Source organism: Podarcis melisellensis (assembly GCF_964234715.1).
Source record: "Podarcis melisellensis genome assembly, chromosome: 13".
Classification (NCBI taxonomy): domain Eukaryota; kingdom Metazoa; phylum Chordata; class Lepidosauria; order Squamata; family Lacertidae; genus Podarcis; species Podarcis melisellensis.
The window spans coordinates 20,335,883-20,352,021 of NC_138545.1; the positions used below are offsets into that span (position 1 = coordinate 20,335,883).

General features: G+C 48.4%; 1 protein-coding gene across 1 annotated transcript; it reads right to left on the reverse strand.

Moving 5' to 3' along the window:
- Positions 1-350: 350 nt before the first annotated feature.
- NUCB1 (nucleobindin 1) lies at positions 351-15,821 on the reverse strand. Its single transcript, XM_081886015.1, has 13 exons — positions 15,687-15,821; positions 14,536-14,669; positions 13,222-13,329; positions 12,526-12,658; positions 11,745-11,848; positions 9,834-10,019; positions 9,616-9,706; positions 8,624-8,682; positions 7,350-7,442; positions 4,973-5,062; positions 2,701-2,871; positions 2,288-2,402; positions 351-1,125 (listed from the first exon to the last, which is right to left on the reverse strand). Exons 2-13 carry the CDS (start codon positions 14,641-14,643, stop codon positions 998-1,000), a joined length of 1,386 nt encoding a protein of 461 aa, XP_081742141.1. The 5' UTR covers positions 14,644-14,669; positions 15,687-15,821; the 3' UTR covers positions 351-997.
- Positions 15,822-16,139: the final 318 nt, after the last annotated feature.

The window sequence follows — 16,139 nt, forward strand, 5'->3', positions numbered from 1 at the left end:
ATGCTGCTGCCTGTCCGTGCAGACAGTGCTGAGCTAGATGAGCCAATGGTCTGACTCAGTACAAGGCAACTTTCTAGATTCCATGTGGAGGTCAGGATGCAACCACTGGCATGGAGGGTGTGTGTGGCCAGGGTGGATATACACACACATCTACACAGTTTATTTATTGTAAAGTAAGGATGGCTCAACCTCCGCCTGGGGCCCCCGACTGATACTGACACAGACTCAGAGCAATTTTTGCTGTTCCTTCCCTTAAGACCCCACAGGACACAGTGGGACTTTCTCAGATGTATGTGAATTGAGATAAGTTCCTACAGAAGGAAGCAAGAGAAGCCGCTGGAAATCAGATGTGTTTTGAGAGCTTTATTTAAATACAAGGGCCCAAATAATTAAAAATAAAAAAAGGTCAACACTGCAATCCCATTATAAAGGAATCAACTTTTGAAAAGGAGGAAGGTAGTGGCCCGAGTCTACAATACTGACATCAGCAAGAGAGACATCATGTCCCCCAACCCTGTTGGTTTCCCCCCAGTGCATCCAGGAACATAGTAGAAAATGACCAGGGCAGGTGTGGTGCCGGTCTCTCGCTCAGTTTCTTCTCCCTCCCTCTGCTCATCTTCCATGGCAAACGCTCCTCCACCTCCCTCATTAGAGCCCTGCTAAGGGCTCCCTCAGAGGCTCATTGTGGCTAGAGAGAAGCAGAGAGCCCCGATCGGTTAAATTTTAAAAAGGGGAGGATTTATGTGTGTGCGTTGTTTTTTAACAGCTCCCATACCTATTTTCTCTTGTGTGCGACCAGAAGAGGAGTGGGCAGAGACTGGTTAAGGGGCAGGGCTTCCATTAAAGACTCTTCCCACAGTTTTCTGCGATAGGAGAGATCTCTTGCCTATTCCCTTTGCCCATGGTACCGGGAAAGTTTGGATTTGGGAGCTCCAGGTGCAAAGGGGATGGGGAAACAAGAGGAAAAGGCAACCCTAATTCCCCACAACCACACCCATCAGTGCTCCACAGGATTCGCGTGATGCTGTTGGTTCTGGAGAGGTTCCACCTGGTTCTGCAGGGCAGGAGCATCCGGCAACGCAGGGCCTCCAGCATGGGACTCGGGTGGAGGAGGAGGTGTTTGGTCTGGGGGGAAAGGAGAACACAAGAGCGTGGAGCTGTTGTCATCGACAGGACTTCACTTGCCTTTGAAAGAGCATGGGAATCCTGTTCCTCCCTTTCGCTTGCCCTCCTGGCGCAGGTGCCCACTACACAGGTTTAGATGGTTCCACCTGTCATGGATGGTGCTACCCTCTGGAGAGGGTACAGAAGTGACCAGCCCTCTTCGAAAATCTGAAGCTGCAGGCAGAGATCATCCTGGCAGCTACACGGGGACATCCCTCCCTCCTTCCCCAGCATCAGAATTGGGGAGGTGGCTGGTGGAGACTGCAAAGAATCCAGAGCGCCATGGCCAGGCAAGCCTCCCCACCCCCCCGCACTCTCCTGCTATGGGGAAAGGCCGTAACTTAGTGGTAGAGCAACTGCTTTGAATGCAGAAGGTCCCAGGTTCACTCCCCAACTTTTCCATACAGTGGTACCTCAGGTTACATACGCTTCAGGTTACAGACTCCGCTAACCCAGAAATAGTACCTCGGGTTAAGAACTTTGCTTCAGGATGAGAACAGAAATCGGGCTCCGGCCGCAGCGGGAAGCCCCATTAGCTAAAGTGGTGCTTCAGGTTAAGAACAGTTTCAGGTTAAGAACGGACCTCTGGAACTAATTAAGTATTTAACCCGAGGTACCACCGTATTGGACTGGGAATATTCCCTCTCTGGAACCCAGGAGAACTACTGCCAGACATTATAAACAGTTCTGAAGCCAGTTTTACTTGTGATTTAATTTACCCCCCCCCCCCCCGTTTATAGCCCACCTCTCCTCCAAGGGGCTCCAGGTGGCCTACATGATTCTCCCCCTCCCCATTTCATTGTCCACCACCCCCTCCGTGAGATGGGTTAGGCTCAGAGACAGGGACTAGCCCCAAGTCACCCAGCGAGTCCCATGGCTGAGTGGGGAATTGAAACCTGGTCTCCCCGGTCCTGGACCAACACTCTGGTCACTTTGCCACACAGCTTCTGGCGTTTGGGAGCGTATTTCGAAGTACTTTTTAAAGAGCTGCACTGCATACAGGCTCAGATCCTCGTCCCTTTCAAGAAAGCTCAGAGACCCCAGCTGCCAACCACTTTTCCTCTCTCAACGGACCAGACTCCCTTATTTTCCAAGAGAACCCAGGGGACACGGCTCCTCCTACCTGCTGGGGCTGCGTGCGGCGGCTGGGCTTGGAACTTCAGTTCTCCGTCAGGTCCAACATGGGGTGCCTGCTCAGGCTGCTTTTGGGCTTTCCTCTGTTCCATCTGGAGCACAACCTGTAAGGAACGGGAAGCCGAGTGAGCTCACACACAAACCCTCAAAGTGCAATTGCATCCTGAAAACGGCATGCACGCAATTACAAAATGCTGGGACCTTCTTTGGTTTTGGTTTTTGCACATGTTCCCCCCATGCTTTGATCTTCTTGCAGAAGAAAGGGCTGCAACTGCACCCTTCTCGCCACACCAAAGCCCTTTCCCCTCAGTTAACCTGTCTCCCAATCCAACTTCTCTCACCCAACAGCTATGCCAACCAAATGTCCACACCACCACCACCCTGCAACCTCATGCTTCCCACCTGCTGAAATTCCTTCTTCTGGGCATCAAGCTCCACCTGCCGCTGCTGCAGTTCCTGGTGCTGCTGGCGAAGCTGCTCGGCTTGCCGGCCTAACTCCGCCTGCTGGGCCGCCAGCTCTGCCTCAAAGCGCTGAAGCTCGGCTTCCGAGTACACTTGGGTCTCTTCCACAGTCTGGATGGGGGAAGAAGTGAGAAACAGAGCGGCTGGCTTAACTGACGAGAGAGATCGTTGAATCTGGGAGCTCTTTTAGGTCACGTGACATGGACTTGGTCCAACACAGAACGAAGGGTGATAGTGGTGGTGATTGTGTATGTAGGCAACTCCCCATTGATGCAGGGGTTACGTTCCGAGGCAGCGCACGTTTAAGTGAAATTGTGTATATTGGGAAAATCACTGAAAGAGCCTGCCTGCAAACACCCTCTAAACCAGGCTTCCTCAAACCTCCAGAGGTTTTTGAGACTACAATTCCCATCATCCCTGACCACTGGTCCTGCTAGGCAAGGATTATGGGAGTTGTAGGCCAAAAACATCTGGAAGGCCAAGTTTGAGGAATCCTGCAAGCCTCTGGAAACTCTTGAAAACCCCCCAAATACACCAAACTCTCCACCGCAATCACTCCCTTAAAACCTCCTTTTTCAAATTCCCACTCTCCGCAGGCCTCAAAGGTTGGTGCAAAGGCTCCTGGGATTGCACTCGCAAAGGCTTGTGGGATTGCTAAACGTGGTTTTCATGCCATTTTGTTCCACTTCTGGGGTGTGCAAGTAGCATATGCCTCGAATGTGCCTAAGTGGGGAGTTGCCTGTAATATGGATCAAAGTACCTCTGTTGCAGATTTCACAAATACCAAGTCTTAAGCAGAGGAGGCTGGCCCATTGGGGCAAATGGGGCACTGCCCCATAGAACTCAACAGGGAAGATGAGGATGGGAACAAACAGAGTACAAACTCCACTAGTCTCTGGCTCTTGGGCCCACTGCCTTCTACCCCACCTGCCCCAATGGGCACCGGCAGCTACTGGGCTTATGTTCCCATGGCTGGAACAAGTACCCGCTGAAGAATACTGTTATAGCCCCTAAAAGGCTGTTGCTGCAAAAATGAAAGGTTCTGAGCATTTTTGCTCAACAAATAAAAATGTACTGTAATCAAGCTGAGGGGTGAGAATCAGAAATGGCCACACAAGGTTGCTGGCTTCGTAGTTATGCTGCATATTAAAACTGCTTTATAAAGTTGCAAAAACAACTGTCAGATCTAATAAAGCAATCAGTTTAATTTTTTGAAATGCTGCAAGCAACTTTGAGCAATTTATAGAAAACTCTCCTAACATACATAGGGCAGGAAAAACCAGTCACCTTCATTTATCATTAAAAACATATTCTGCCCCAATCTTTTTTTTTTAATTGCATGGCTTCAAATCATTTGACACATTTTTTTATTAAAAAAGCTTGAAACAACCTTTACCTTTAAAAATACCAGAACCTTGAGGCTTAGGGCCATCAAAGACAGCCAAGGAAAAGTCAGCACGTTTTGACAATGAAACTGAAATGTTGTTTTCTTGACTCTGAAGTCTCTCATAAAATCAATTTTCAAAAATTCCCACACTATAGCGAAGGAATATCAGGGACAGTAGGCCCTCTTGATACACAGCCCCAAACAATTTAAGACAAGTCTCCTTCCACGCCAAGGGAATTAGCTTGCCTCAAGCAAAGACAGATGATTTGCTTTTTAGAAACTTCACATGCATGCAGCAAGATTGACCTAGTTTCAGAGAGTGTGTTAGATTTGTCTGCTCCTGGCCTAGGGATGGGCAGACCTTATTTAACCAGAGGAGCTCACTCCCTCAAGGGCAACCTTGCATCATGCCAGTAGTGGGTGTGGCCAGAGGCAAAGGTGGGTGTGGCCAGAACCAAAATGGGTGTGGCTAATGATCTGACTCTTTACCTCTGTACAGCAGGCTACATTCCAGGTCTGCCAAACCCAGACTTCTCTAAGCACCTACCCACCTAAATTTATCCTTACATATCCAAGGCATAATCACAGTTCCAATGGCAGGTTTCAGACAGGGAAAAGCACTTGGAACAAGGCTGGAACAAGTGTTTGGCCCATGGAGAGTCCCAGGGCTTGAGAGAGAGAGAGATAATTTCTGGCCCCTGCAACTGAGGTGCCCCACACCCCTGGGCCTGCAATCTGCTACTAGTGACCTGCATCATTGATCCTTGTTAGCAGACATTCAGAATCTTTTTTGCACAGCAATCTCCCCTCCACAAACCCACACACCTCCCATCTGTCAGCTTCGTTGAATTCCTTCTTCTGAGTGGATTTGAGGAACTCTTCCAGAGTCACCAGGCGGTCTTTGTTAAGGTCCACCTGCAAGAAGATAAATTGTGAACTGACCACAGAAATCTGCCTGAGCCTTCAATCCCTCTATTAGGCCTCAATCTATTTCAGCCCCTCCCTGCTTTTCTGACATTTTCCCCTCCAAGCCTGTTGGCGCCTCAGAAATTTGCAGCGTATGAGTTATGGGTCCTCCACCCTTCTCTCTTGACTCTGGGTCACTCCATACCTATACTGGCTACAGAACAACACGTCTTAAAGCTTTCACTTCTTAAAGAAAATAATGAGCAAGCTTCTAGCCTTGTTTGCTATGAAACAGACTTGGAAGTAAATTTTGGTTATCTATATGCTGCATTTCTGAACCCACAGGAAAAAAAAAACCCTCATCTTAATTTTACAACAGGCCCCAATTCAAATCAACATAGAATTATAAATAAACAAAACCAATCACCACAAACCTGACAATCAAACCTACAGAAACAGAAGCAAGTAGATGACAATAAGCAGGAGCAGGACAGGACAAACAACTGCTTTCCCCACAAAGGCTTTTCTAGAAAGGAAAGCCTTGACTTGCCCTTAGGAGGAAGGGAGAACCCACACAAACCTCCCTGTGGAGGGAATTCCATAGGCTGGGTGCCACTACCAAAAAGGCCCCGTCTCCATTTCAGCCTTAGCAAATCTGGAAGTCATCAGGTTGGCTAACTTCCCATCACCCCCAACCTGGAGGGCACCAGGTTGGCAAAAGCTGCTCTCGTTAACAATCCTCCTCACATCAAAAGGTGGGGAAAGCAGAAACAGAGCCCCAGTGATGAGTCAAGCTGGTAAACATTCAGAACACAACAGCCTTTCCCCCAGTCTTGGGTCCTCAGGTGGGAGGGCGACATCAGGTTGGGGGAAGTTCCAGTCATCTATTCTTGATACTTGGAAAAATACCGAGGTGTAGATGACACCAACGGGAACAATATGCAGAAAGATCTCAGAAGCGAAATGTGTGGGAGAGAAAAGGGGAAAGCCAAGTTTCCCAGTACACACACACACACACAAATAAACACACAGGCTCTGCCACCCACATATTTCCTGAAGTCAGTCTCTTTCTCCACAACCTCTCAGGGGAAAGGAAACGTGTGGTCTGGCCCTTTCAACCACTCTAGTAGTGAAAGGATGTTAACTGGAGGGAAGCAGTTCAGTCCTCCTCCGCTCCAGTTGCAAGCTGCTTCCGTCACTATAGACGGCCAATGTTTTCTGTGCTTGCTGCACATTAGCAGAGATTCAATGACCTCGCTTGCTGCCTCCGTTCCATTTCCAGCAACTCCCATCAGCCCCAGGGATGAGTGAAGAGATGGTGAAGAGTTCAAAAAAACACCTGGAGGCTGGCAATGAGGTCTGCCACCCCTGTTGTGGTCTCTTAGTGTTCACCCTCACCCACAAATTCTGGGGTTTGGGCATTTTTTTATTTTTTGGCAAAGCTTTCTACTAAGATGAGTCTTCTAGACATCCCAGATCAGTACAGTGGTACCTCGGGTTACATACGCTTCAGGTTACATGTGCTTCAGGTTACAGACTCTGCTAACCCAGAAATAGTGCTTCAGGTTAAGAACTTTGCTTCAGGATGAGAACAGAAATCGCGTGGCGGTGGCGCGGCAGCAGCGGGAAGCCCCATTAGCTAAAGTGGTGCTTCAGGTTAAGAACAGTTTCAGGTTAAGAACGGACCTCCGGGATGAATTAAGTACGTAACCAGAGGTACCACTGTACTGTGAATGAGCAGAGGCAACACCACAAAGCATAAACTGTGGAACTCGCTTCCGTAGGACATTACGCACAAGAACCCTGTACGGTAGGGCCATGCTGCGGGCAATAGGCTGGGCTGAGAGACAGTAAGCCGGACTGCAACTCCCACAGACTGTGACTGCTGGGGCTGAGGGTCATTGGGGCAGACCAAAAATCAGGAGGGCTGTAAGTTGGAGGAAAGGTATATTAAGTCCTCCCACCAACGACAACAGGCTGTGGGAACTTGGCACCTCACTCTCAGCTGATACGCTAGCACTGTGGATTGCTTTGCGAAAGAGGCAGCGTGGTGCAGTGGTTAGCGTTGGGACAAGGACCTGGGAGAGCAGGGTTCAAGTCCCCACTCGGCCATGAAGCTCGCCAGGGCTAACCAGCCTCGCAGGGATAGAACAGAAAGGGAAAGAAGCAAGTGTTTCACTGGGAGAAAAGCTAAGGTGTCATAATAAAAGCGTCTCGCAGGTGGACCCCCCTTGCCTTCTCTGATCGCAGGAGCAATGGCGCTGTATCGGCCTCTAAGTCCGGCCCAGATGCTTACATTGTGCATGACATGCTCCCGCATGCGCAGCCGCTCCTCCTCCATTTCTAACATGTCGTCCTCTTCGTTCCGGGGGTCGTAGACCTTCTCCAGCTGCAAAGTGGGGAACAAGGGCAAGGTGAGAGGCTTAGAAGTCCTGTTGTGCTCATCTCCCTTCTCTAACCATGAGGAACTTCTTCCCCACAAAAAAGGTCCAAAGGTCCTAAATCTCGGGCACATAGGAGGCTTCCTCCTACCCCATCAGACCAGTTGGGTCTATTTAGCTTTGTCTACACTGGACTGCCGGGACGCGGGTGGCGCTGTGGGTTAAACCACAGAGCCTAGGACTTGCCGATCAGAAGGTGGGCAGTTCGAATCCCCGTGACAGGGTGAGCTCCCGTTGCTCAGTCCCTGCTCCTGCCAACCTAGCAGTTCGAAAGCACATCAAAGTGCAAGTAGATAAATAGGTACCACTCTGGTGGGAAGGTAAACGGCGTTTCTGTGCGCTGCTCTGGTTCGCCAGAAGTGGCTTAGTCATGCTGGCCACATGACCCGGAAGCTGCACGCCGGCTCCCTCGGCCAACAAAGTGAGATGAGCGCCGCAACCCCAGAGTCGGCCACGACTGGACCTGATGGTCAGGGGTCCCCTTTACCTTTACACTGGACTGCCAGTGTCTTTCTGGCTCTTCAAGCTGAGGCATCCCCCAGCCCTGCCTCGAGATGCCAAGGATCAAATCTAGGACCTCTGGCATGCACAATATGCATGCTGTATGCCTGAGCTCATGTCGTTCCCCAGAAGGGAAACCTGCCTCTCGAGACTACTCACAACCCACACCTATCAGCCCTCTTATAAGATCATCCCTTGACAACTGGGCTGTAGCTCAGTTAGGAGAGTGCTTGCCCTGCACGCAGAATTTCCCAGGTTCAATCCCCAGCACCTCCAGTTTGGGCTGGTAAAGGGACCCCTGCCAGATAAAACTGGTCACTATATGCAGGCAAGAGGACTTATGAGGACCTGTTTCAAGTTTGCACCACAGCAGACTGCAAGGGGAGGCTCAAATGCTTGAATGCATCCCCTTCTGCCCCCAAATACAAGAAAAAACTTCTTTGTATACAGATAACAAAGTGTCAGAGAGAAGCTTTCCTCCCATGTGCTAGTTTTCTACATGCAGAGGGGCTTGCGGGCTTGCTTTTGTATAGAAGAGCATTGAAACATGCATGCCCCTCCCAGCTGCAGTCTGCTGTGGTACAGCCTAGGCACAGGCTTATTTCTAAGAACCACGCAGAGAACTTACCTCCTTAGTGAAGAGAGCCTCCAGTTCCTGCTCATCTAGAACTCCATCACTATTTGTGTCTGAGGGGGGAAAGTAAGGAAGATAGAGTTAGACCTAAGCAAGCCTCTCTCTCTCTGTCCCCAATGAGTAATTATGGGAGAGCCAGTGGCCTGGTTTTGTACATCACAATATGCCAGAGTTTTATGCCCACCCCAACCCCACACAAATTACGGCCTGTCATGTTACCTAAAGCCTAGGCTGTGCCTTGTTGCCTTCAAACAATATGGTGAGCTACCAATTAATCCAAGAACAAACCTTGGTTTTTTTGCACGTGGCAGGTTTGGAAAAAACCTTGCTCTGGGTTTGAACAACATTACAGCCAAAAGAATGTGGCTTTGTCCATTGTTTGAATTAATTTCAAGATTGTGTTTCTACATTACCCTGGGACCTTGCGGTGAAGGGAGAGTAATAAATCAGATCTAGAAAATAATGTGACTCGTTTGGGGCACATGTGGAGGTGAGGGAGAAGAGAGAAGCTGTGCAGGGACAGGGTGAGGCACGTTCAGAAATAAACCATGTTTTCAAGACTGTGGCCTAAATGGCCTCTGTCCTGTATACTTGAAGGAGCGTCTCCACCCCCATTGTTCAGCCCACACATTGAGGTCCAACTCCGAGGGCCTTCTGGCAGTTTCTTCACTGTGAGAAGTGAAATTACAGGAAGCCAGGCAGAGGGCCTTCCCATCAGATGTCAAGGAGATAAAAAACTATACAACTTTTAGAAGATACCCAAAGGCAGCCCTGTATTGGGAGATTTTTAATGTTTGATGTTTTACTGTGTTTTTATGTGTTGGAAGCCATCCAGAGCAGCTTCCAACTACTATAAAATGTCACTAATCTACTGATCGTCAGCTAAACCTGTCAGCCCTCCACTGCTATAAGCCTGATACCAGAGCTCCCTTCAGAGAAGTGATGAAAGACAGAAATAGAGGAACACCTTTCCTCCCCTTCCTCACCGTGTAATTTGAAGAAAGTCTTGGGGTTGAACTCATTGGGGTCCAAGCCGTCGGTCTCCTGCCAGACCTCCTTGAGCTGATCACGGCTCCCCTGCATTGGGGTTACAGATGAGGCAATCAAGGCCAGTCAAAAGTAGTAATAGCTCCCATCTTTGCCTCCCACAGGGACACCCGCACGCCCTCCCCCCACAAAAAACCCCTAGAAGTGGTTCCCTTACCGGGACGTTGACCTTGGGATGCTCCTTGTGCTTCTTCTTGAGCGCCTCAAAATGCGCCTCCTCCTCCCGGCGCTTCTCCTCATCCAGAGATTTCAAGTACTCCCGGCGCTCGTGCTCCTTCATCATCTCGTAACGCTTGAACTCTTCGTGGTGAGCAGCATCGTAGTTCTCCAGGTCCTTAGTAGCCTGCGGGGCGAAGAGGCAAGATAATGTCAACAGTGACAAAGTGGGGTGGGAGAGCTGGGACAAAAGCAACTCCCCCTGCTCTAACCCGGGATGCTGGAAGACGGATGCCTGAAGTCCCCGCAAAGCTCAAAGTAAACACAAGAATGTAAGGCGAGCTTCCTGGATCAGGCCAGTGATCCATCTAGTGCAGCATACACACACACAATTTTAACTTTTACAATTTTTTTTCCACATTTGCATTCACAAAAAATAAACAATCGTTGACTTTCCTCCTTTCCATGGTTCACTCTAATTATCTTCTGCTGCTGCATATTCTAATTAACGCCATATTAATTCTTTCTCATCTTCTCAACTTAATTTATACCGCTGAATTTACTCTAATCCTGCCAACGTTTTGTTTTCAATAACTCTTCAAATATTATACAAACGTTTTCCAATCTCCCTTAAACACTCTTTCCTCCCGATCTCTTATTCTGCTGGTTAAACTTGCTATTTCTGCATATTCCTCCAGCTTCGTCTGCCATTCTTCCTTCGTTGGTACTGTTCCCTCCCTCCCATTTCAGAGCATATACGATCCCAGCTGCCGTGGTTGCATATAGAAACAGATTCTTTAGAGACATCTGACTCAGTTATTAAAACAAGAGACTCCTAACTCCTCTCTCAGTTCTCTCAATAAACCACTGTAAGAATTGCAGCTTTATGAGGGGAATAAGGGACTCCTAACAACTTAATGAACTACAGTCACTCCCAGGATTCTTTGGGGAAAGCCACGAGTGTTTAAAGCGGTATAATACTGCTTTAAATGTATAGTGCAGACAGGGCCACCGTCTTACTGAGCTAGACAGAGCTCAGACAGAATTGCACTAGGACTGCAAACTCAAAGGCTATTCTGGATTTGGGTCTTGCAACCCCACTTGATCTCAGACCTGCCATCCACCACCCATCCCTTGAGATCAAAAGCAGAATAGATTGGATACATATTAAAAATCTGGATGTGCTGTGATTACTAAATGCACATGCACAAAACAAAAACACAGTATCTCCCATCCTGATCAGCCTGCCTTTCTTCAAAAGGGGATGAGCCAATAAAGAAAACACTTTACAGAAAAGCAGAGGAGCATTGTGGGGGTGGGAAGAGAGATTATCTTACTTCCTCGAACAAACTGTGCATGAGAATTATTGTCTTGGCTCTCCTTCCAGAGGAATTGAATCCGCAACACAGGCAATTACCTCCAGTTTAATTCCCAAAGAATTGCTCTTTTTGTGGCTGTTTTCCTCCAGAGCATAAGGAAGAAACCTTCACTCCTTTAAACAATATGGGGGGAGGAGAAAACGACACACATGGCTGATCCCACACTGAACCACATGGAGCGTTAGGCAAAAGGCCTTGCTTTTAAACCAGTCACCCATACTTATAGATATTAATTAGCAAGTGAAGCTTTTTCCACCCTGGAGCAAAATGCAATCACCTGTTAATTGCCACGGCTCACACAGCTGTCAAAAAGTGCAGCAGCAGCAACAGAGGATGGTTGCTAAGTGGGCAATAAGACCCATTGCTGCCAACAAGGATGTCTTCTTGCACAGCACTTGAATCAGGCAGTTGTGTTACGTTGCACAAGTACGCTGTATGGACCAGGGTGAGGTGAGCAAACACCAGGGGATCAGCACACCACAGGCTGACAAGACAGCCACATCGATTTTGGTAAGAAATAAGTTCAGACATACGGCTTGAATGAGCAACTCCAGATCCCGGGCTTCAAACGTGTGCTGGTTTTGAGGGTCCAGATGTTCGAACTGCTTCAGCAAAGAGAGGTGATCAACCTGTACATCTGGAGGGGGAGAGGAGTTTGCAGGGGAGAGGTTAAGGATGCTGGTTCACAACTGAAGCTCCAACAGGTCACAGAGAATGGGGATGAGGAGCCTGCACCCCTCCACAGGTTGTCAGGCTACAAATCCCATCAGCTCCAACCAACCTGGCCAGGGAAAGCACACAGAAGGCAGCAGATCCCCCACCTTCCATTTAAGCCAATGGCTATTGGTTAGAACAAATGAAAATGGAACTTCCAGACTGTATCAGTTCCTGGTGACAACAGGGGATGGGGCTCACTATGAAGCCTAACTCATAAGTCTCCTGAAAAGTAAGTGTGAGGGTGGGGAGACCAGGCTGGCTGCTGATGGACCAATCTAACAAGACCATTTTTATGGCTACATCTGAAGAAGCCCAGGCTGAAAATGCAACTAATAAGTATGTGCAATAGGCTGTCAGAAACAATTAATCCCTGATCAGAAGGGATAAGTGTCCAAAGACCACTCAGTGTACACACAGATTAACTCTGCAGTGGCCCTGAGCTTCTCATGCTGGAACCCTGATCTAACACAAACTATCCAAAATGCCACCGTCCCAACCACAAAACCAGGATCCCTGACTCTCAGCACCCCCCTATTTCTATTCCCCAAATCCCTCCAGGAGCCCCCACTCACGCCACCCACTTCTGTCCCAGCTCACCTTGTTCCATGGTTGCATCCATCTTGGCCTTCAGAAGCATCCGAAGCCGGGAGACCTCTTGACGCTTCAATTCATCAAGTTTGGTGCGGACATGGTGGCTGACAAAGTCCAGCTCTTTGCTGAGCTTTCCACTCTGAAAGAAGCCACAGATGGCAGGTTTTGTTTACTATTAGCCATGCTAATTCCACCCTTCCTCCAAGGAAACCAACGCAGAACATGCATCTCATCCCATCTTCACAACAACCTTATGAGATGGGATAGGCTGAGTGACAGCAATTGGACTAAAGTCATCTAAGTGAGCTTTGGGATTTAAAGCAGGGGTGGGGAGCCTCCAGCCCAGGGGCCAGCCCTGGCCCACCGGGAGTCCAATTTGGCCCACCAGGCCATTTGAAAAACCCATGCAAGGGATTTTGAGAGTGGCCAAGGCTGTCATATTTGGCCTGATAAGCGTCTTGTCCATGGAGTCAAAAAGGTTCCCCACCCTGATTTAAGGCCAGGTTTTCTCAGTCCACGTTCAGCAAGTGAAGTGTTACCACACTGCAGAGTGATATGGATCCATCACTACCACAAAAATCCAAGTCCGGCTCCCAGGGAAGCCATATTTCACTATCCACCAAACCCCAAACCTCTGAATGTTGGCTAAAGAAGAAAACTATCTTGCTAGCACACATGACCACACAACATAGTTCAGATCACCTTGATGTCCTCAGCATTGGCTGCTTGGAGCTTTTCCCGGAAGTGCCCATCTGTTTCCAACACATTGATCACTTCTTGGAGGTAGCGGTGATAATAGAGGCCTGTGTCCTGTGCAAAAGCGAGAGCAATGGGTCAGGGCAACCATCCGGGGAAGGGCTGTTGGTCAGAGGTAAAGTGTTTGCTTTGCACACGCAAGGTTCTCCGATTTAGTCCCTGGGGTCTCCAGAGAAGGGGACCTGGGAGAGATGCTTGGTTAGAGAAGATACAGAACTGGGCTTAATGGACTCAAGAGGTCCAATGCAACATAAGCAAACTCCATGTGCTATCCATCATCCTCATCATCATCAATAACAAATGGAGAGCTGTAACAAAATTCTGCAGTGTGACGTGCTCCTGCTCTTGCACCCCAAGATCTATCAACTTCCTTATCACAATCAGTTCATAAATACTGTTGAGACCAACAAATTTTTGGTGCCATCTGGTCTCTGGCTGAGACAGAGGCTGTAAATCTTCCCCTCCCTTTCACAACCTAAACTGCTCAAACTAGAGGCTTCATCCTTGAAATATGGGAAAGATACAGTTTAAGAGACAAAGACAATTAGTGACATATATATGGTGTGGGATTCATCAAACTTTTGGGACAAAAATCAGGCCACCTAGTCCTATCTCTCTCTCTCTGAAACGAGAGATTATTCACTTCCACTAAAGTATGAAGTTCTCAATTTCCACAGCAAAACTATGTAAGAGCAAATCCAGCAACAAGATGGGACAAAAAACAACAAGCCCAGAGAGATGTTCTGCATGTTAAACACCTGAGATTTCATATGAACCTATATTTACTTACTCACTGATTTAAAAGTTATCTGCTTTGTCTCATGATGAACCAAAACATTTTAAGAGCTAAACTTCCATCCTTGAATTTATTTTATACCTATATAGTCACCAGATAACATGGGAAGACATCAAAGACCTTAAATGTCCACTTCATGTTTTATAATCCCTCTTTACACCATTTCCTACACTGCATTCCGGTTTGTTCAAGCAAAAATGAAATATTCCCATTTCAGAGTTACAAGTAAAAAAATACCAATTGATAAATGGAATGATTTCTGGTACTGGCTTGCAAAGAATAACATAAGCAATTCCTGGACTGAAATCAGAAATAAAAATATATATTCTGAAGTAGGAGGAGACTGGCTCCTGACTCCAAGTTCTGCTAACCAGGAGATAGGATAATGATAATATCACCAACCACCATTATACTTTAGGGCACTACTCAAGAATACAGAGATGTTTAGGATTAGGATTCCTTACTGGCGCCTCAGGGGGAGTCTCCTCTTCTTGCTTCTCCTTGGGCCGTTCAATGGGCACACAGCTTGCCAACCCTAAAAGGGCAGCGCTCAGGAGCCACGTCAGGTGCATTGCCTTGCGTGCCTGTCGCCGAGATCCTATGGAAACCAGGAAACACTATATTAGGAATGCAGAAATGGAATTCCCAAAAAGGAAGGAAATGGCAAGAGCAATCGTTTCTCCACACCTCCCCCCACCCTCAGGGCCAGTTTGAGGTTTGATGAGGCCCTAAGCTACTGAAGGTAATGGGGCCCTTTATACGCCCAGCTGTCCTTTGTCAACAACAAATTGCCGCTTTTTTTTGCGTTGAATATATGCTATATGGTAATTTATGGACCTAATAGGTATCTAAAGCCATTTGCACATAAAAAATACATATTTTATCAGAGTAATTGTTGAACTTATATTTTGGAAATGTACATCCAGTTTGTTTTTTCCTTTAAATTTTTTGGGGGCTCCCAAGAGAGTGGAGCCCTAAGCTATAGCTTGTTTAGCTTATATGTAAATCCGGCACTGCCCACCCCAAAGAAAAGGCATGCATAAAAGTCCAGGAATGGGCAAGTTTGTCCCACGTGGCAAATGCAAATCTGAAGTCCACAGACTGCGGCTGACCAGTGTAATTTGTTGCCAATGCCAAAGTTCAATACAGCACTTGAGAACAGTAGTAATAATAACAACAACAATAAAAGCCAGGAGCCCTAGAGCAAGTGCAGAGCAGTTCCTCACTTGCTATGTCCCCTCAACATATCTTGGATCAGGGGGCAGGGCTTGCAAGTCCCAGAGCAAAGCTGTAATCCCCGACATTTCACAAGCCTCAAAACACAACCTCAGCAGTCCCCGGAACCTAAAAGCGGAGTGGGGAGAGCTTGAGCGGTGAGCTGCATCCTTTGACCTGGAAACCCCAATCCCTCCTGCCGGAGACGCCGAGGAGGCGGGCGATGGTTGGGCGGCCAGCGAAATGCACTCTGGACATGCTCAAGAGGGCCGCTTTCCCCTCCTTTGTGATACTGTTTCTGAACGTCGTAGGGCTAGGAGCCCCCGGCGTTGGCGACCCCCTAGCGCTTGGCCCTAGCGCCTGAAGCAAAGGTCCCGGCGCTGACCCTTCCGCGACTCACCTGAGTCCAAAGGTGCCTGCGACCGAACGTTCGGCCACCTTCTCCAGTCCGCTTCCTCTTTCCCAAGCAGGACCCGCCCCTATATCTGCATGCCTAGCCACGCCCCCTCTCTAGTCCGGGCCTCGCCGGCTACGCCACCTTCGCTCTGTCACGTCCGGCGCTCTATTTGCGTCATGCCCCCACCTTCCAACCTCTTTTGCATAGACGGCCACGCCCCCGTCCTCCTCCTTCCCAAAGAGCTGCATCCCCCCTTTACCCGTGTTTTCTGGTAAACGGACGCTAGAGGGCGCAGAGAGGAAGGCGATAGAAGTTAATTTAAGGCGCAATTAGAGCCCGGATTTATTTGGAGAGCGAGAATTTAGCAGCGGCCGCATGTGATCTGCTAACTGGCGAATGTATTTCTGAGCATGGGCAGAGTGCATTGGAAATCACAAGCTAGAGGTATAAGGCGCT